Source organism: Chanodichthys erythropterus, chromosome 23 (assembly GCF_024489055.1).
Source record: "Chanodichthys erythropterus isolate Z2021 chromosome 23, ASM2448905v1, whole genome shotgun sequence".
NCBI classification, from domain to species: domain Eukaryota; kingdom Metazoa; phylum Chordata; class Actinopteri; order Cypriniformes; family Xenocyprididae; genus Chanodichthys; species Chanodichthys erythropterus.
The window spans coordinates 21,236,516-21,256,409 of NC_090243.1; the positions used below are offsets into that span (position 1 = coordinate 21,236,516).

The following is a 19,894-nucleotide window of genomic DNA, read 5'->3' on the forward strand; positions in this document are numbered from 1 at the left end:
TGAATGCAGTGGTTCCCTCTAATTCCAAATAGCTACAGATATATGTATATATATATATATATATATATATATATATATATATATATATATATATATATATATATATATATATATATATATATATATATATATATATATATATATATATATATATATATATATATATATATATATATATATTGTTTTGTTAAAGTCCAGATTGGCTTGTAATAGAGCAAATAAACAAATACATTTACTTAATGAAAAAACAAATCTGCAACCGGTTTCAGATCAGCCAATTTGCTTGTAAAAATTCGGAATCTGCCATTAAAAATCATGATTGGTGCATCCCTACTTAAAACCATCACTGTTTCTTTAATGTATCCTCAGTGTATGAAGTGGTGCATGTGAATGCATCACCAGTTACTGAGATACATACATAGACAGTATGAGCTTTTTAAAATTGATGTTAAACTAAACAGTCTAATAAACAATATATTTTTTTTCTTCAGTTGAAAAAATAAAGCAAGAAAGTACCTTCTACCCAATATCTTTTCATGTCTCTTCCTCTCACAGAAAGGGCACGATGAAGAGTGAAGCTCACATATGGATCATTCTGACAGGCTTGTTCAGTGTGGCAGTGAATTATCTGTAGTTCTGTAGAATAAAATGAATGTGCAAGTAAGTCCCTGCTTCTCTGCTATTGGTGTTATTTTAATACAATGCAGTTGCATTCACCTTCAACACTGGGTGAAATTATACCACTTTAGAGGAGCCACTCAGTGATTTATTAAGACTTTTAGAGTGATTATTATCTAAAAGGCTTGAAAATCAAGCACATAAAATTAGACATGTTTAACATCACCCTAAACAATAGTAGAAGCTTTAAATTATCAAATTATTTTCGCAAATTTTCTTCTTAACTTTTATACTTTTTAATTGCAAATTTAGGGTTCTGTTAAATCTACATTTATAAATTGAATGATTCAAAGCAATGAATGAAAGATAGATCGAACATTACAAAAAATTTAAATAGGAAAACTTACCTTTCAAATGGAAGAACACACATGTTTCTCATTTGGAATTTCTCAGGTTAGATTCCTTGCTCATAGTATGTGTGTGTGGTAACACATTTTAATGTTTTTAAGAAGCTCTGATGGCCTGTAATGACCCTACTCCAAAACAGTTTTCATGCTAATTTTCAACTATACATCTAACATGAAAACAAATGCTTTAGATGATTTGCAGCTCATTTCCTACCTTAAACAGAAGAGCTCTGAGGTTCCTTGTGCCCTTGCATCTGAAAAACCTTTTAATTATCAAATTAATCTTTACTTATCTGGGTAATTTAGAGCAAAAGAACTATGTATGTGTACTGGAAATTGTAGGTGTAATTCAAGGTGATGAGCAGGTCAATGATGGACAGATGATTGAAGGTGGAGTCAACCCTGAACAGCTGAGAATGGAGAGGTGGAGGGAGGAAACCAACTATGCTGCCCCTTTAAATGATTCCATATAGGATTTCTGTTATTTTAAAGCTCCAATGGCTGAATCTTTTGCTGAAAGTTTTTACTGTGAAACAAGGTGCAGCAAACATGACTAGCTACCTGCAAAATCTTTAACTTTGCCTTCTTATTGGGTTTGAGGACAAATGGTCTCTAGTTCTATCCATTAATTAAAAATGGAGACAATATCTCTGAATATATGGACAAATTTAACAATATTTTATTACCATAATTTCTAATTACAGACATTTCCTAAGAGTAACAAAAAGAGAAAGAGAAAACCCTTACATTTTAAAGCTATTTAATCTGTATAAAAGAAAGCTAAAAATAAAATCCACCTTCTAACCAGCAGCACATTGTTCTCCCTCTGTTGGACGTGTAACTTCAGTTAAGACAATGCAGCCAACAAGTGTGCCAACATCTATAACTAGATGCTCTCGTTCATGCGCACAGCACCTGCTTCAACTGCTTCACCCCAGATTTCAACATGTGGGCCGAGCTGTCCTCAATCGGCCAGAAGCACACAGGAAGAATTTCACACCGTTATCTTTATACTCAAGGGCAAACAGAAAGAAAAATAAGTGTCACTGATGCAGAGGTAAAGGTATATATTTTGTTGTTTGATTGGCACTAACAGGTTAATTGTCCAAAGGTCAAATCCACCTCATGACTATAAACCAAATGAATTTATATATTTTTAAATGCTTTCTCCTAAGAATTTGAAGTTTGAAAAAGGGCATAATTTTAGATACACAACCTATTTTTAGGTAACAAAAAAATAAAAAATGCTTTTTTAAGTCTCTGGATTTCCAGTAGCCTGTTCCTACGCAGGCTGTTACCATTTGTAAACCCTTAAAGAATCTCACAGGGAAATCTTAGGAAGAGTCTTCAGTGGGTTTCATTATTAACACCCTTTGTATTATTAGACACTATGGCAGCATGTGTGAAGTGGCAAGATATTAGCACTCATCACACTTCTTGCTCCTCCTTGTTAGCCTGAATGTCTTGACCCCAACTTATCAGCTTGCAGGTCTTAAGGTTACAATGTTGTTCAACTGTCAGTCTGTAAAGCTGCTCTGAAATTTGATCTGTATCAGGTGTTTTTAAGACCTGGTGTATAAAGATCTGTTGTTTATACATATATAAATATAGGAGCAGTGAGCAGAATCTCTACATAAAGTTCACTTGCTCTCCATCAATGGATGTAGCTGGGTAGATCATGCAAGCTGTTCCTCTCAATCAAGAAGAAGCACACAACAGGAATGTCACAGGGATATCTCTATGCTTAAGTGTACAGGGAAAAAGACAAATGCTCCATTACTGGTACAGCACAAACTGAAATATTCACACCAGTTAGACACCGACCTTGACCAGGCCCAGTCAATAACTGTTAATCAGGTGAGGCCTCTAGTGGCAACCACAGGAACAGTGTCAGTAATGAACCTCGATACATCTAAATTCTCTAAAGAACACAAAATGTAGAAAATAATGAAATATGCCATTTGGAGACATACACCTTTCGGATTTCCCTATAAATATTTAAGATCAAATTTATACAAAGTCCTTTACTTATATTTTGTAATCTGATAAAGGTTTTAAAAATAATTTCAGAATATGTATTCATTGACTTATCAATTAAGTGTTAAGGTAAATACCATTTTACAGAATCATTGTTAAACTCGAACTCTGTGTCTGTTTGAAAACGTATATCCTTAAGGTGTTTTATGTTTTATTTTCTAACCCTAACACTTCTTATGTAATTATTTAATGTGTTTAATGTGTTTCAGGTATATACTGATATTTGAAAATGTTTCTAACATCCATTTTTCATACTCAAAAACCATTATTAACTCTGAGCCTGGCAGGAATGGTATTTGATACCACAATAAACCGCCCCCACCTCTCTCCAGCATACCCAACCCATCCTTCCTAACCAAACTGAGCGAGCTGGAAGCTTTGTGTGATGCCAATAACCATATTTAGAGGAACAACTGCATTATAAAAGGAGACGACATGTTTTTAATTGTGCCATCGTTATCTTCCTTTTTGTGCGGTAAGTTGGAGGGCACATTGATTTATACACATTAACTTTGAAGTCATAGTCAAAGAGTTCTTTACTAGTCGTAGTATCATTTGACTTTGTGACAGAAAGGAGGAATTGTGTTGCCTGGTCCTGTTTTTGGTATTGTTGATTATCTGTAGTGATTTGGGTTTGAGTATTATGTATTCAGGAGTAGAAATGAGACATTGTTGACATCACTTTCTTTCTTTTGTGTGGAACTAGAGCTTTGAACCATCAGTCTCTGAAGAGAACAGCAAAGGTGAGTAGATTTTAGTCTTACTTAACAGAGTAAAGTTTAATCACTTAAAATATGTACTAGCCACTTGACTTTACATTACTAATGTTTCAAATAAAGTTTACTTGAAATCCAACAGAAGGGTGAAAGATGGGGGATTCCCAGATGGCGGAATTTGGAGCTGCTGCTCCGTATCTCAGGAAATCAGACAAGGAGCGTCTGGAGGCCCAAACGCGCCCCTTTGACATGAAGAAGGAATGTTTTGTTCCTGATGCTGAAGAGGAGTATCTCAAGGCATCTATTATCGGTCGAGATGGTGATAAAGTCACCTGTGAGACTTCAAAGGGAACGGTAAGCAGCGCCAATCAGATGGACTTTAATTATTGCTGTAACTTACAGTTGCTTATTTCATCATGATTCAAGTGACTTTGTAGTTTTGAACTCACAGTGATAAGTTAAAAATAAGGGCTGATTGCGTTTAGAATAACGTATGGAGCTGAATAATTACAGTAAAAAAATAAAATAATTTTATATAAAAATAATTTCACATTTTCTGAAATTATTTAAATATTTTGATTTAAATACAGAGTTTGTTTTTAAAAAATGTTACATTAATATAATATATTAATTAATTATATATATATATTTATATATATTAAATAAACATAAATGAAAATGAATGAAATCTTGATGTGCACATAAATTATATGCATAGACATTGACTGTGACAAAAATCTCATGTTCCCACAGACAGTAACTGCGAAGGAGGCTGATGTTCACCCTCAGAACCCGCCAAAGTTCGATAAAATTGAGGACATGGCGATGTTCACCTTCCTGCACGAGCCCGCTGTGCTGTTTAACCTCAAAGAGCGTTACGCAGCCTGGATGATCTACGTGAGTCGAGTCTTAAAACAAGTTCTCTTCATCTTGCATGAGCAAATCTAATCCTTCTGTGAATCTCGTACAGACCTACTCTGGGCTCTTCTGTGTCACTGTGAATCCCTACAAGTGGCTGCCAGTGTACAACCAGGAAGTCGTCAATGCCTATAGAGGCAAGAAGAGGAGTGAAGCTCCTCCTCACATCTTCTCCATCTCTGACAATGCCTACCAGTACATGCTGTCAGGTGCGTATACTCAACATTTTTGGAATAGTTGTACAAATTGTTTTCCAATAGGACAAATATACTGCATTCATATTACCTTGCTGGATGAATAAGTAACCAATATCCACAAGATCAATTCTTTTAACAAACAATGTTTTTACTTTGCAGACAGAGAAAACCAGTCAATTCTTATCACGTAAGACTATATGCTATTTTAATTGGTTGCAAAGTCTCAATAAGGTTGATAAGACAATGTGTGCATGCTCTGTCTAAGACTGGTTTGTGTTGACAGTGGAGAATCCGGTGCTGGAAAGACTGTGAACACCAAGAGAGTCATTCAGTACTTTGCCAGCATTGCTGCTAGTCCTACAAAGAAGGACCCCAGCAGTGAAAAGAAGGTAAATGGAGGAGATCTGAATTAAAACAAAAAATTATTGAACTGTCATTTTCTTTGATTGCCATTCACCAAATACAAATTTCTAATATTGTGTTTTCTAGGGTACTCTGGAGGATCAAATCATCCAGTGTAATCCTGCTCTTGAGGCCTTTGGTAATGCCAAGACCATCAGGAATGACAACTCATCACGCTTTGTGAGTGGACACTGATTTAAGCAACAAATAATTATAATTTTGTATATTTTTCCACTGTATTTATAGACAATTTCCTTTTTCGAACAGGGCAAGTTCATCCGAATCCACTTTGCTGCCAGTGGCAAGCTAGCATCTGCTGATATTGAGACTTGTAAGAAAGATTTTTGTTTATTTAATGGTTTTTCTTTTAAGACACATACTCAGTGATATGGGTATCGACGTTCGGGACAAAGCGTATTTTAGTGACAAATTTGTACCCAGTCAAATCTGGGGAGTATTCATTTCACATGTTCAGTTGCAGAAAGTATTCTGTTAGGGTTAGCTGAAAGCCAATTAATATTTGTATTAATGAATTTAGACCCAAATTGCATGTGCATAATAATCATTATTATTATTTGATTTTGATTTTTAAAGAAGGTTAGGGTTAGGGTTAGGTTATACTATTTATCAATAGCTGTATATAAAAACAAAATAAGTCTTTGGAATGTTCACATTTAGATACAATGCTTATTTTGCAAATTCTATGAACAGATCTTCTGGAGAAGTCTCGTGTGACTTTCCAGCTCAAGGCTGAGAGAGACTACCACATCTTCTACCAGATCCTGTCTCAGAAGAAACCGGAACTTTTAGGTGAGCAAAACAATATTACAACCAAACATCTATACTTTTGTTGTTTCATTTTTTACAAGACAATTACAACATGATGTCTAAGTGCCTTGTGTCCTTTCTCTCAGAGATGCTGCTGATCACAGCAAATCCTTACGATTATGCCTTCATCTCCCAAGGAGAGACGCAAGTGGCCTCTATTGATGATGCTGAAGAGCTGATGGCCACTGATGTGTGTTATTTGAAATAGCTACAAATTCACATTAATACATTTTAATCTTACCTTCTTATGATTAATTTAACTTAAAGCACTTTGACCATGAGGCATTTATAATGTTAAATGAATTAAATTTGGTGTAGGAAGCTTTTGATGTGTTGGGCTTCACCCAAGAGGAGAAGAACAGCATCTACAAGCTGGTTGGTTCCGTCATGCACTACGGCAACATGAAGTTCAAACAGAAACAAAGAGAGGAACAGGCCGAGGCTGATGGGACTGAGGGTCAGTATTAGGACAAACTGACATAATGCATACAGTTATAGGGTAATAGAAGATTCATTACTATCAACCATCTTCTTTTATTGACAACAGATGCTGATAAATCAGCTTATCTGATGGGCCTGAACTCTGCTGATCTCATCAAGGCTCTGTGCCACCCAAGAGTCAAAGTAGGAAATGAGTGGGTCACCAAGGGACAGAACGTCCAGCAGGTGGAGACTACTTCATTAAGATTAACATCCCTTCATAACACACTGTTAACATAACCATAAAAACACATTATTCCGTAACATTTTAATATCTTTCGGACAGGTGTACTACGCTATTGGTGCTCTTTCCAAATCAGTGTATGAGAAGATGTTCCTCTGGATGGTTGTCAGAATCAACCAATCCCTGGACACCAAACAGCCTCGCCAGTACTTCATTGGTGTGCTGGACATTGCTGGATTTGAGATCTTTGATGTAAGTAATTGATGGTGTTCCCATTGGTCACTTTTTTGGATCTAGACACAATTCAGCAGTCACCATTGATTAAGGTTTCCTGGTTGCTCAACAGGCAATCTCCATGTGCAGTGTACATCTAAATTTTACCGGGCCCAGATGTATGGTGATAAATACTGTCTTAGATTGTACATTATCAAAATTAATTGATACCCAAAATGTACTAAATGTATGAACATTGATTATATGACATAATTGTAATGCATAGCTAAAGACCCATGAAATGGGTAATGCTGTTTGTGACAGATGGTATTAAGAGAACGTGACAATCTTATAGAAAGCGCATTATTTTACAAAAATTTGCACTGTATATATTTGTTTAAAATTAGACATGCCAATAATATTTTTGGTCCATTACCCTAGAACAGAAATATAGTTTTGTTTATTTTAAAGGATTAGACCACTTTCAAATAAAAATTTCCTCATAATTTACTCACCCCCATGTCATCCAAGATGTTCATGTCTTTCTTTCTTCAGTCGAAAAGAAATTAAGGTTTTTGATGAAAACATTCCAGGATTATTCTCCTTATAGTGGACTTCAATGGAGCCCAAACGGCTGAAGGTCAAAATTACAGTTTCAGCTTCAAAGCATTCTACACGATCCCAGACAAGGAATAAGGGTCTTATCTAGTGTGTGTAATGTATTACTGCCCTCCACAGGTCAAAGTTTGAACTAAATTTTTATATATAATATGCTAGTGCAAGTATATAACAATTTAGTTCAAACTTTGACCTGTGGAGGGCAGTAATACACTTAGCAGCATCTACAATGCCGGAATTCTAATAGAGAAGAATAAGAGAGCTAGTTCAAGATGAGCGTTTATGGTTAAAACGTATATTATATATATAATTTTTTTTTTTTTTTTATTAGAAAATGACTGATTGTTTCACTAGATAAGACTCTTATTCCTCATCCTGGATCGTGTAGGACCCTTTGAAGCTGCACTGAAACTGTAATTTTGTCCACTATAAGGAGAATAATCCTGGAATGTTTTCATCAAAAACCTTAATTTCTTTTCGACTGAAGAAAGAAAGACATGAACATCTTGGATGACACGGGGGTGAGCAAATCATCAGGAAAATTTTATTTGAAAGTGAACTAATCCTTTAAATTGTGTGTGTGCTAGAACTTTATTTACTTAGATTTTAGGAGTGCAATGGCATTTAGATTAAATAAAAATAAATTGTATTCATTCAGATGTGTGTATATTTTGACTTCCAACATTAAATAAAAATAAGTCTAAAATGTATCTTTTTGTGGTTCTAGGTTTTCTGCCCATGTTGATAACGTTGTTAATCTGTTCTAGTTCAACACCTTTGAGCAGCTGTGCATCAACTTCACTAATGAGAAGTTGCAGCAGTTCTTCAACCACCACATGTTTGTGCTGGAGCAAGAGGAATACAAGAAGGAGGGCATTGAGTGGGAGTTTATTGACTTCGGCATGGACTTGCAGGCTTGTATTGATCTCATTGAAAAGGTGAGTTTTTAAATTTAAGAGATCTCAGGTATTGGATCAATACTGCTCATCTAATTTGAAACTCCTTATTCTACTGTTTGCTAGCCCATGGGTATCATGTCCATCCTTGAAGAGGAGTGCATGTTCCCCAAAGCCAGTGATACAACATTCAAATCTAAGCTTTATGACAACCATTTGGGGAAATCTGGAAACTTCCAGAAGCCCAGGATTGTCAAGGGTAAACCAGAGGCCCATTTCTCCCTGGTTCACTACGCTGGCACTGTGGACTACAACATCTGTAACTGGCTGGTGAAGAACAAGGACCCTCTTAATGAGACAGTTGTTGGCCTGTATCAGAAGTCCACCATGAAACTTTTGTCTCTTCTCTTTGCTAATTATGCTAGTGCTGACTCAGGTGTGTTGATGTCCAAGGAAGGAAATCATTAGCTGCTCTTCCACTGCCGAATGGTTCTAAGAACAGAAAGGAGTGGTTCTAATTATATTTCCACTAGAGATTGATTCGGCATGGCACGATTATAAACCGTTCTTAGCCTGGAATTATCAGCAAGGTTGGCTAACCTCCTTCTGACTGTACAGGTCTAAATGGTTAAACAATGAGAATAGTTCGGCCCGAAGGTGGGAAAGCAGCTATTGATACAAATAAGGATTAAAAGGTTCATTTCAAGAAAATAATGTTTCTTTCAACAGCTGCAGAGGGAGGAGGAGGCAAAGGAAAGGAAAAGAAGAAAAAGGGCTCTTCTTTCCAGACGGTGTCTGCCCTTCACAGGGTAACATATACAGTGCCTTTCATAGTGATTCATAATGAAATTATTTATTTAATATTGCTTGGTTTCTTAATTTCTTTAAATAGCATGACCTAAAATGTATATGGGAAGAGTCATGATAATGTCTATCCACAGGAGAACTTGAACAAGCTGATGACCAACTTGAGGTCAACTCACCCTCACTTTGTGCGCTGCATCATCCCCAATGAGACTAAGACTCCTGGGGCGATGGAGAATCCTCTGGTCATGCACCAGCTGCGCTGTAACGGTGTGCTGGAGGGCATCAGGATCTGCAGAAAGGGATTCCCCAACAGGATCCTGTATGGAGATTTCAAGCAGAGGTACATTCATTTATGAATACAAGACATCTAAGTCACACTTGGGTCAAAAATGTCCACAGATTATGCAACCAGAGTAGACATATTTACAAATATTAATATTGAATATTGTTTCTCATTCAGAACTGTTTCTCATTTGGTTGTGTGATTTACTTAGGTCTTTGAACAAACTGCTGGAAATAACCATTCACACAATATGTCTTTTATGGGAATTTGAGCCATTTCATGACCCCTTTGTTTTACAGTAAATTAATTTTTTTTTTAAATGCCATATTAATATTGTCAGTGCCAATATTAAAATGATTTTCCACTTTATTCAACAACAGATACCGTATCCTTAACCCTGCTGCCATCCCAGAGGGTCAGTTCATTGACAGCAGGAAAGGAGCTGAGAAATTATTAGGCTCTTTGGATATCGACCACACCCAGTACAGATTTGGACATACAAAGGTACCCTAATAAAATGTCTAATTCAGGTTATAAAAAGATAAACAACAAAAACATATTAGTATTAATGTACTGATCACTTGTGCAATGTAAGGCTAAATAACAGTCCCTTTGTATTCCCCAAGGTGTTCTTCAAGGCTGGTCTGCTGGGTACGCTTGAAGAGATGCGAGATGACCGCCTTGCACTCATCATCACAAATATTCAGTCTAGAGCTCGCGGTCTTCTCTCAAGAATCGAATTCCAAAAAATTGTTGACCGCAGGTAAAGCTTTAGGCTATTAAATTCCCCAAAAAATCTACTTGTAATTTTTATATGAAATATATGAAACGTTTTTGTATCAAATTACAGAGATGCATTGTTGGTGATCCAGTGGAATGTACGTGCCTTCATGGGTGTCAAGAATTGGCCCTGGATGAAGCTCTACTTCAAGATCAAACCACTGCTGAGATCTGCTGAAGCGGAGAAAGAGATGGCCAATATGAAGGAAGAATTCCTGAAGTTGAAGGAGGCTTATGCCAAATCTGAAGCCCGCAGAAAGGAACTTGAAGAAAAGATGGTTACTCTTCTCCAAGAGAAGAACGACCTGCAACTTCAAGTTCAAGCTGTATGTTTACAAGCTATTTATGAGTTTGTGATTGTATTAATATAATGAGAACATGAGTGAAACAATATATATATAAAACAATATACAATATTTCTTAATAAACAGGAGCAAGATAATCTTTGTGATGCTGAGGAGAGATGTGAGGGTCTGATCAAGAATAAGATCCAGCTTGAGGCCAAAACCAAAGAGCTGACTGAAAGACTGGAGGATGAAGAGGAAATGAATGCTGAGCTGACTGCGAAGAAACGAAAGCTGGAGGATGAATGTTCTGAGCTCAAGAAGGACATTGATGATCTTGAGCTCACTCTGGCCAAAGTGGAGAAAGAGAAACATGCCACTGAGAACAAGGTCAGTTTTCAACACTGAACATGTTTAGTGATGCTAGAATGTTGTGTTAAGTGTCCGTTCATATAATGACACATTTCTACAGGTTAAAAACCTGACAGAAGAGATGGCAGCTTTGGATGAGATCATCGCTAAGCTGACCAAGGAGAAGAAAGCTCTTCAGGAGGCCCATCAGCAAACGCTGGATGACCTCCAGAGTGAGGAAGACAAAGTCAACACACTCACCAAAGCCAAAGCCAAGCTGGAGCAACAAGTGGATGATGTGAGTGGTTTGTTGACACTTCTGCCGTAAATGAAAACAGGTGACATTTACAATGCTGAACAAAATATTATCCTTCCAGCTTGAGGGTTCCCTGGAACAGGAAAAGAAGCTTCGTATGGATCTGGAGAGGGTAAAGAGGAAGCTCGAGGGAGACTTAAAGTTGACCCAAGAGAGCGTGATGGACCTGGAAAATGACAAACAGCAACTGGAAGAGAGGATTAAAAAGTGTGTTTTCCAGAGGGGGAAATTATTATTCAAGAATACAGCTCACAATCTGAATCCTTATTAATAGTGGTAATCAAATATGTTCTGCAACACAGGAAGGATTTTGAGATCAGTCAGCTCAGTAGCAGGATTGAAGATGAGCAGGCAATGGCAGGCCAACTCCAGAAGAAACTGAAGGAACTGCAGGTAAAATTTATGAATTTTAAAAATAGGGACTTTTGGACAGTCAGGAATTCTAGCTTTAACTTTGGTTTTCTTCACATTTCCAGGCTCGCATTGAAGAGCTTGAGGAGGAGCTGGAGGCTGAGAGAGCTGCTCGTGCTAAAGTTGAGAAACAGAGAGCTGATCTGTCCAGAGAACTGGAGGAGATCAGTGAGAGGTTGGAGGAGGCTGGTGGAGCCACCGCTGCCCAGATTGAGATGAACAAGAAACGTGAAGCTGAGTTCCAGAAGCTGCGCAGAGACCTTGAAGAGGCCACTCTGCAACATGAGTCCACTGCAGCTACACTGAGGAAGAAACATGCAGACAGTGTGGCTGATCTGGGAGAGCAGATTGACAACCTCCAGAGAGTGAAGCAGAAGCTGGAGAAAGAGAAGAGTGAACTCAGACTGGAACTGGACGATGTGGTCTCCAACATGGAGCAGCTTGCCAAGGCAAAGGTGATGATTTTTTGTTCCCATGTTGCTTTTCCTCACTTCAGGTGTTCTTAAGAATTATGCTACAACTTTTTATTCATTCACTGTGTGCCTTTAACTTTTTTTTTTTTTTTTACATTTAATATCTATCCAGGCAAACTTGGAGAAAATGTGCAGGACCCTTGAGGACCAGATGTCAGAATACAGAACAAAATACGAAGAAGGACAGCGCAGCATAAATGATTTTACAATGCAAAAAGCTAAGCTACAAACTGAGAATGGTATGTACTTTGATTAGGAAATACTTTATCCTGTGGTTATCCTCCATGGTTAGACAATTACTCAAGATTGTACACTACTTTCTGTAATGTAATGGTTAAACTTCTATCTAGGGGAGCTTTCTAGACAGCTGGAAGAAAAGGATTCATTGGTCTCTCAGCTAACAAGAGGCAAGCAGTCCTACACCCAGCAGATTGAGGACCTCAAGAGACAACTAGAGGAGGAAATCAAGGTATAAGTTTAGTTTTTAAAGGATTTATTACCCAACTGTCCATTGCATTCCAGTGTATATTGTTAACAGGAAATTCCCAATCCTCATAGGCTAAGAATGCCCTGGCCCATGCAGTTCAGTCCTCTCGCCATGATGCTGATCTGCTGAGGGAGCAATATGAGGAGGAGCAAGAAGCCAAGGCTGAGCTGCAGCGTAGTCTGTCCAAGGCAAACTCTGAGGTGGCTCAGTGGAGAACCAAGTATGAAACTGATGCCATCCAGAGAACTGAAGAGCTGGAGGATGCCAAGTATGAAACAGGAAAAACCCACAAAGTTATAAAAATATGTATACGTATTAAAAAAAAAAAAAAAAAAAAAAAAAAAAAAACTCTCTCAAAAAGTAATGCTTCTTTGTAATATTCTTAGGAAGAAGCTGGCTCAGCGTCTGCAAGATGCAGAAGAAGCTGTGGAAGCTGTCAATGCTAAATGTTCCTCTCTGGAGAAGACCAAGCACAGGCTGCAGAATGAGATTGAAGATCTCATGGTGGATGTGGAGAGATCTAATGCTGCTGCTGCTGCTCTGGACAAGAAACAAAGAAACTTTGATAAGGTGAATGCTTAAAACCCTTACAAATAAATGATATTTGTGTTCATTTAGCTCCAATGGTAGCTAATCAAAGCCTGATTCTATCAACAGGTCCTAGCTGAATGGAAGCAGAAATATGAAGAATCCCAGAGCGAGCTGGAAAGCTCCCAGAAGGAAGCCAGATCTCTGAGCACTGAACTATTCAAGCTGAAGAACTCTTATGAGGAGTCTCTGGATCATTTGGAAACTATGAAGAGAGAAAACAAGAACCTCCAAGGTACCCTTGATTTATTAGTCTTCTGAGCATTCACATAACTATAAATGAACAAAGAAAAGAAATGTCTGCACACTGAAATTACAGCTCCAAAAATGTATTTATAAACATTTCGACTAGTCAGGTCTTCATCAGGCACAACACCTTTAGTTCATTTATTGTTATATTTTTGTCCCACACCTGAGGCCAATTTGAGTTTTGGATGTGAACACCTTTTTTGTATTTTTATTCACATCAATATCACAAAAATCTTAACTTGTATTAACCATTATTACTTTACCTAATAAACAGAGGAGATTGCTGATCTCACTGAACAAATTGGCGAGAGCGGAAAGAACATTCATGAGCTAGAGAAAATTCGTAAGCAGTTGGAGCAGGAAAAAGCTGAAATTCAAACTGCTCTGGAGGAGGCTGAGGTATATCTATCTAATTGTTGATATTTTTAGTGTTATGTGTATTTATTCAAAAGATCAAAATAAGTGTATGCTAATACAAGTGAACATGTTTTTAAATAACTCTATTATTTGATCTGTTAGGGCTCCCTTGAGCATGAAGAAGGAAAGATTCTCAGAGCTCAGCTGGAGTTCAATCAGGTCAAAGCTGAAATTGAACGTAAGCTGGCTGAGAAAGATGAAGAGATGGAGCAGGCCAAGAGGAACCAGCAGAGAATGGTGGATACCCTGCAGAGCTCACTGGAATCAGAGACTCGCAGCAGAAATGAAGCTCTCAGACTGAAGAAGAAGATGGAGGGAGACCTCAATGAGATGGAGATTCAGCTCAGCCAGGCTAACAGACAGGCAGCAGAAGCCCAGAAGCAACTCAAGGGACTTCATGGACATCTCAAAGTATGACGAATCTTCAAATCAAGATGTCATATTGCTTAGGTAAGCATAATTCTGCAGACTTTAAATTTGTCAAATTTTTATTTTACAGGATGCCCAACTGCAGCTGGATGATGCTCTTCGTGGTAATGATGATCTCAAAGAGAACATTGCCATTGTGGAGAGACGCAACAATCTGCTGCAGGCTGAACTGGATGAGTTGAGATCCCTGGTGGAACAGACTGAGAGAGGAAGGAAACTGGCTGAGCAGGAACTGCTGGATGTCAGTGAGAGAGTTCAGCTCCTGCATTCTCAGGTATGAAACATTTGCACTAGAAAAACACAAGTAAAACCTTTAAACCCACTCTTAATAAACAATAGAAACTAGAAATTACATGCATGTCAGTATTCTCTATGTTCAGAATACCAGCCTACTGAATCAGAAGAAGAAGCTGGAGGGAGATAATACTCAGCTTCAGACTGAGGTTGAGGAGGCAGTGCAGGAGTGCAGGAATGCTGAGGAAAAAGCCAAGAAGGCCATCACTGATGCTGCCATGATGGCTGAGGAGCTGAAGAAGGAGCAGGACACCAGTGCTCATCTGGAGCGCATGAAGAAGAACATGGAGCAGACCATCAAGGACCTGCAGCACCGTCTGGATGAAGCTGAGCAGATCGCCATGAAGGGTGGCAAGAAGCAGGTCCAGAAACTGGAAGCCAGAGTAAGTTTCTGAAATTCAGTTCTTAATAATGCATTTTCTATGTTAGTATGTTTGTTGCTATTCATAAATATTTGTATTCAGAGCTTAAGAATTTTTGTTTTTGAAATTGTTTTGGATTTTTCTAGGTGAGAGAACTGGAAAACGAGGTGGAGCTTGAGCAGAGAAAGGCGAGCGAGTCTGTGAAAGGAGTTCGTAAATATGAGAGACGCATCAAGGAGCTCACCTATCAGGTCACTTTCTTTGACGCAAAAAATGTCTTTTGATTCATGCAAAAGATTTTATAGAACAATATAAATTGTGATTAAGTCGATTTATGCTCTATGACTATATGGCTGCTTTTAAATGAACATTTACCTATTTAAAGTAAAAGTTCTTTGTTGGCAAATTGCATTTCCTTAATAGCCTAAACACAGGCTTTACTCCCTTCAAACATAAATTGTCACTGTTTTTGTCTCTGCAACTTCACGGACACACACACAAAATTAAATACATTGATCCCAAGCAAAGGCTGCATATAGGCCTGGTAAACTACTACAGTAAAACACTCCAACGCGGTACTTTTCTTTTCTTCCTTTTTTGTTTTTAGTTCTATATTTTTAGAAAGCTATTAAGTTACTAAGCAACAATGTAGGATTTCCTTTGTTTTTTATATAATAACCACTAGGAGGTGCTCTAGGCATTTGTTTTTCTTGATTGGTTATCTCTGAAGAGAAAAACGTTGTTGTTGAAAATGAAAGTTAAAGAGCGATGCACGTTCATTGCATTTTACTGTGAAATTAAAGTACTGTGTCTTTATTAAAATCAACACATTAATGATTTATCTCTCATTGCCCCATGACCCAATCCACAATTAATTGGACTGTTATTTTTTTATTACTTGGCCAGCCCGACCTGTGGATTATGGACAGTCTCCATGGATTTATAAATGCAATCCGCGCATCACTACTGTCAATATAGTGTTATGTCAAAATACTAATTTATTTACTTTTAAGTGAAACCATGTAATCCTCACAGTATTCCCATTTTTTTTTAAAATGTAACTGTAATCTGATTACCTTGTTTTTTGACATAACCATAACAAATTATAGTAACCAGATTTTTGTATCCTGATTACGTAACGCCGTTACATGTATTCCGTTACTCCCCAACCCTGAATATATATGCAGACTGAGGAGGACCGTAAGAATCTGGCACGTCTTCAGGATCTGGTGGACAAACTCCAGCTGAAGGTCAAATCCTACAAGAGAGCTGCTGAGGAGGCGGTATGTTTAAGATCATTTCAGTAAAAATGTATGCATCTAATCATGCTTTATTAACCCTTAAGCTCTGTTGAAATCCCTGTAACACCTTCCCAGTGTTCCCAGTCAAAAATGACCGGCCTTTTAAAAATGGCTTATAAATCACTCGTTATGCCATATTATCAACAAATATTGGATTCAATCTTTTTGTCAACTTGTTTTCTTTCAATTTGGATAGGTTTTGTATTTATTTTCAATGGAAGCTCAGATCAATGAGGCCTACAATCAGGCAGTTTCAAAAATAAATAGAAAACCTGTCCTAACTGAAAGAAAACAAGTTGAAAAAAAGATTGAATTCAATATTTGGTGATAATATAGTATAATGAAAGATTTATACATTATTTTTGTAGGCCGGACATTTTTGACCGGGAACACCACAAGTGTGCATTTTGTACAAGATAAAAGCATTTCAAAACAAACTTCCTTGTTAAACATTAAAGCACAGTAGTGTGATAAACAGTGCATTTTTTCATATTTTATTGAATATTGATAAAATTATCTACAAATACTGCTTTTTTCAATGAAAAAACCTGAGGTGCAAAAGCTCAGATCAATGAGGCCTACGGTCAATCAGTTTCAAAAAGAAATACAAAACCTGTCTGAATTGAAAGAAAACAAGTTGACAAAGATTGAATCCAATTTTTGTAGGCCATTTTTTGACCAGGAACACCACAAGCGTAACAATGTAAAATTGCAATGTCAGGACAATTAACTAAATTTGCTTTAACAACCTTTATTTGAATTTGGTTGAACAAAATTTGAGTTAATCTGGAGATTTAAAATATGGCTAGTTCCTTTAATTAATGCATAATTAAATTGCCTGCCATGATTTTCTGTTCTTGTGATGAATAAACTTGGATTGTGATAAAATTAAAATAAAAATGTGACTTGATGTCTTGGTATGGGATTACTTGAGAAAATATCTTCATATCGTCATGTTTTACAGGAGGAACAGGCTAATTCCAATCTGGGCAAGTTCCGTAAGCTGCAGCATGAGCTGGATGAGGCAGAGGAGAGGGCTGATATTGCTGAATCTCAGGTCAACAAACTGAGAGCCAAGAGCCGTGATACAGGATCCAAGGTAAGTATTTGTTGTTTGCAAAAAAATGTTAAATGACTTGTCAGATGTGGTGCATACTGTCATTAACATGACTCTAAAGCAACTCTAAAATTTAAAGGAACTACTTGACTGTGGAAACCTACCCACAAAATATTTCAACAACTTTTAAGTGGAAAATAATATGCTATTGCTACGAAAAGCCTTGATAAGCAGAACTAATGGCAACTAAATTTTCTTGTTGTGCAATGAAATTTTAGAAAATAATTTTAAACAATCATATTCATGGTCAAAATGTATTATACTTTCTAATAAGATAAATCTTACATCTTTGTCTTTTCTTCTCCTTTGAACAGAAAGGACATGATGAGGAATGAAGCTCTTCCATCTCTCAAAATCGGATGTGTTGCTTTGAATCCATTAGTCTCTAGATCAATAGAATAAAGAAAATGTGCAAATGAAACCTCAGCCACATTGTGTTATTTTAAAACCAAATTGTCATTGTCACTACTGGTAAGAACTATGTGTGCTTTACAGAATCAAATTAAAGAGTAAAAATACTCACTAAAACCATTCATCAGGCATCAACTGAACACTACAAAATTGTCATTTTGTCAAGATTAGGTGTGTTGGTTAATGTAGTTATAAACATTATTAGATAAGTAAAAATGTATGCAATGAAATCCAAAATTGTGCAGGCCATCCTCCCAAAACCTGGAAGTACCACTAATTTATAGCAGAGATTATTAAAACAGGTCAGAACAGGCATGTAAAAAAAAAAAGATAAAAAAGATAACATACTGTTGACTTACCTTTTCTAATGGTCCCAAATAGAAATAAAACTGAATTCTAGTAGCAAACACATTTGAGACAAGTGAACTGTCCATTACAGAACTATTCAATGGGTAGGAGAGATATGGCAAGTGCCTGTTGTTGCTCAAGATGATGCAGTGGCTCCAACATATGTGTTAAATAAAGGAGGAGTCGGGGAAGGAGGGGGTTAAGTAACACCTTATGAAGAATGTTACTTGTACCCTATGTCACTTGTGCTATATTAGGAACATAAAGCTTAGCACATACAGTACTATATGTGAGAGGAGCCTCTGACGCACATGAAAAGCTAAAAAAAGTTATGTACTTGACAATGACCATTTTTCGTAGACATACAGGCAATGTGATAAAGTGGAGCTTATTTGTGTTTTATCATTGTTCAATGAGAGGTAGCAATAGCTTTTGAAAGTTCAAGGTGGTTAAACAATATCTCAACCATGTCATGGAGGAGGCATTAGGTCATTTAATAGGTCATGTAACTTTAGTAAGAGTTCATGCAAATGATAGATGACTACAGATGAGGCATGTCCTATATACATTTCAAACCACCCTATCTGATTTCTTCAATCACAGAAGCATTCAAAGGAATTTAACAGGTTATCTTTGTCCTCAAGGCTAAAGTAAAGGACACAATGCCATGTAAACAAGACAACTTGAAGGGTATGGCCTCTCAGTCAGCTCTCTGAGGGACAGCAACAGACTATGTGAATGTGAATTGATTTGAGTTGAACTATGTGATTCAGTGCTGCGAAACATTTTGGGGCTATTCGTCAAAATTTTAGCCTGGACAGAAAATATGTTTATATAAAAAGATTCAGATTCATACTATTACAGTTTTTATTACAATTATAAATTAGTTATCATTTTTACATTTAATTTAATTTTAGTTCAGGGTTCCCACTCTTTCAGGAACACCAGATTTAAATACCTTTATTTTATATCAAGCACAATAAAGAAAATAAAAGTGAATTTGTTACTGCCAATCTGGACAGTATCAAAGCCCTGTGTCTATCATTACTGCATGAATGTTCAGGCATATACTGACAACTCAAATCAAATTTAAGGGGAATTTGACTTTTTTAAAATCCAATGAGGAGAGAGGCTGGTAGAGTGTACGAGAGAGCCAGAGCAAGTCTGAATGAGAGATGCAGTTTGCAGATTTCTTATTCCTTTTTTATGAATCATTGCTTAAAACATTAAAATATAGAGATAATATTATATACATGAATTTTGAAATCCATAAACCATAAAACGACAGCGCGAGTAAGATCGTTTTGTTTACATCACCATGGGTTTAAAAATTTCACTGGTTCAGACTCAAGCCATCAAGAATTTGCTATGAATATTCAGAAAGTTGGAAAGCTGCACTTTATAACGATACCAAACTTGTGCTGAGGGGAAACACCAGTAGTTGAGAAGTGTGCAGAAAAAAACTGCATTTTTCATGGACAAAGGAAAGGTACACCTTTACTTTTAGATGTTTAATTGCTATTTGGAGCATTGGGATTGCTAGATGAGGGTTTAATTAACACATTTTTTGTGAACACTTCAAATTCGACCATAATTGATTTTTTTTCACTAGTTTTGCATGTACGCTTTCCAGTTCATTTTTCCAGCACGGGTCACATTTGGTATGATACAT

At 36.9% G+C, this 19,894-nt stretch overlaps 1 protein-coding gene and 1 long non-coding RNA gene across 2 annotated transcripts; one reads left to right on the plus strand and one right to left on the minus strand.

The window, feature by feature from the left end:
* The first annotated feature begins 520 nt into the window (after positions 1 to 520).
* Positions 521 to 17,738, plus strand: LOC137013443 (myosin-7-like). Its single transcript, XM_067377196.1, has 36 exons — positions 521 to 4,132; positions 4,532 to 4,675; positions 4,749 to 4,905; positions 5,053 to 5,080; positions 5,177 to 5,282; positions 5,383 to 5,475; positions 5,563 to 5,626; positions 6,007 to 6,105; positions 6,210 to 6,313; positions 6,442 to 6,580; positions 6,671 to 6,789; positions 6,890 to 7,039; positions 8,386 to 8,556; positions 8,641 to 8,952; positions 9,222 to 9,323; positions 9,456 to 9,661; positions 9,985 to 10,108; positions 10,231 to 10,367; positions 10,455 to 10,710; positions 10,816 to 11,058; positions 11,141 to 11,317; positions 11,397 to 11,542; positions 11,638 to 11,728; positions 11,812 to 12,201; positions 12,332 to 12,458; positions 12,570 to 12,688; positions 12,778 to 12,974; positions 13,093 to 13,276; positions 13,364 to 13,529; positions 13,818 to 13,942; positions 14,063 to 14,371; positions 14,460 to 14,663; positions 14,770 to 15,066; positions 15,192 to 15,296; positions 16,233 to 16,328; positions 17,311 to 17,738. The coding sequence occupies exons 1-36, from the start codon at positions 3,932 to 3,934 to the stop codon at positions 17,479 to 17,481; spliced, it is 5,859 nt and encodes a 1,952-aa protein (XP_067233297.1). The 5' UTR covers positions 521 to 3,931; the 3' UTR covers positions 17,482 to 17,738.
* On the minus strand, positions 14,916 to 19,839 carry LOC137013445 (uncharacterized). The gene is made up of 3 exons (XR_010893731.1): positions 18,234 to 19,839; positions 17,749 to 17,848; positions 14,916 to 15,054 (listed from the first exon to the last, which is right to left on the minus strand). It is a non-coding gene; the product is annotated as an uncharacterized lncRNA (long non-coding RNA).
* Positions 19,840 to 19,894: the final 55 nt, after the last annotated feature.

What these genes read in the sequence shown, in the direction of transcription:
- LOC137013443 (XM_067377196.1), top strand. Translation starts at nt 3,932, where the DNA reads ATGGGGGATTCCCAGATGGCGGAATTTGGAGCTGCTGCTCCGTATCTC. An exon ending in ATCTGCTGATATTGAGACTT is followed by an intron (nt 5,627 to 6,006) that starts GTAAGAAAGATT and finishes TTCTATGAACAG; the next exon opens with ATCTTCTGGAGAAGTCTCGT. An exon ending in TGGAGCAACAAGTGGATGAT is followed by an intron (nt 11,318 to 11,396) that starts GTGAGTGGTTTG and finishes TTATCCTTCCAG; the next exon opens with CTTGAGGGTTCCCTGGAACA.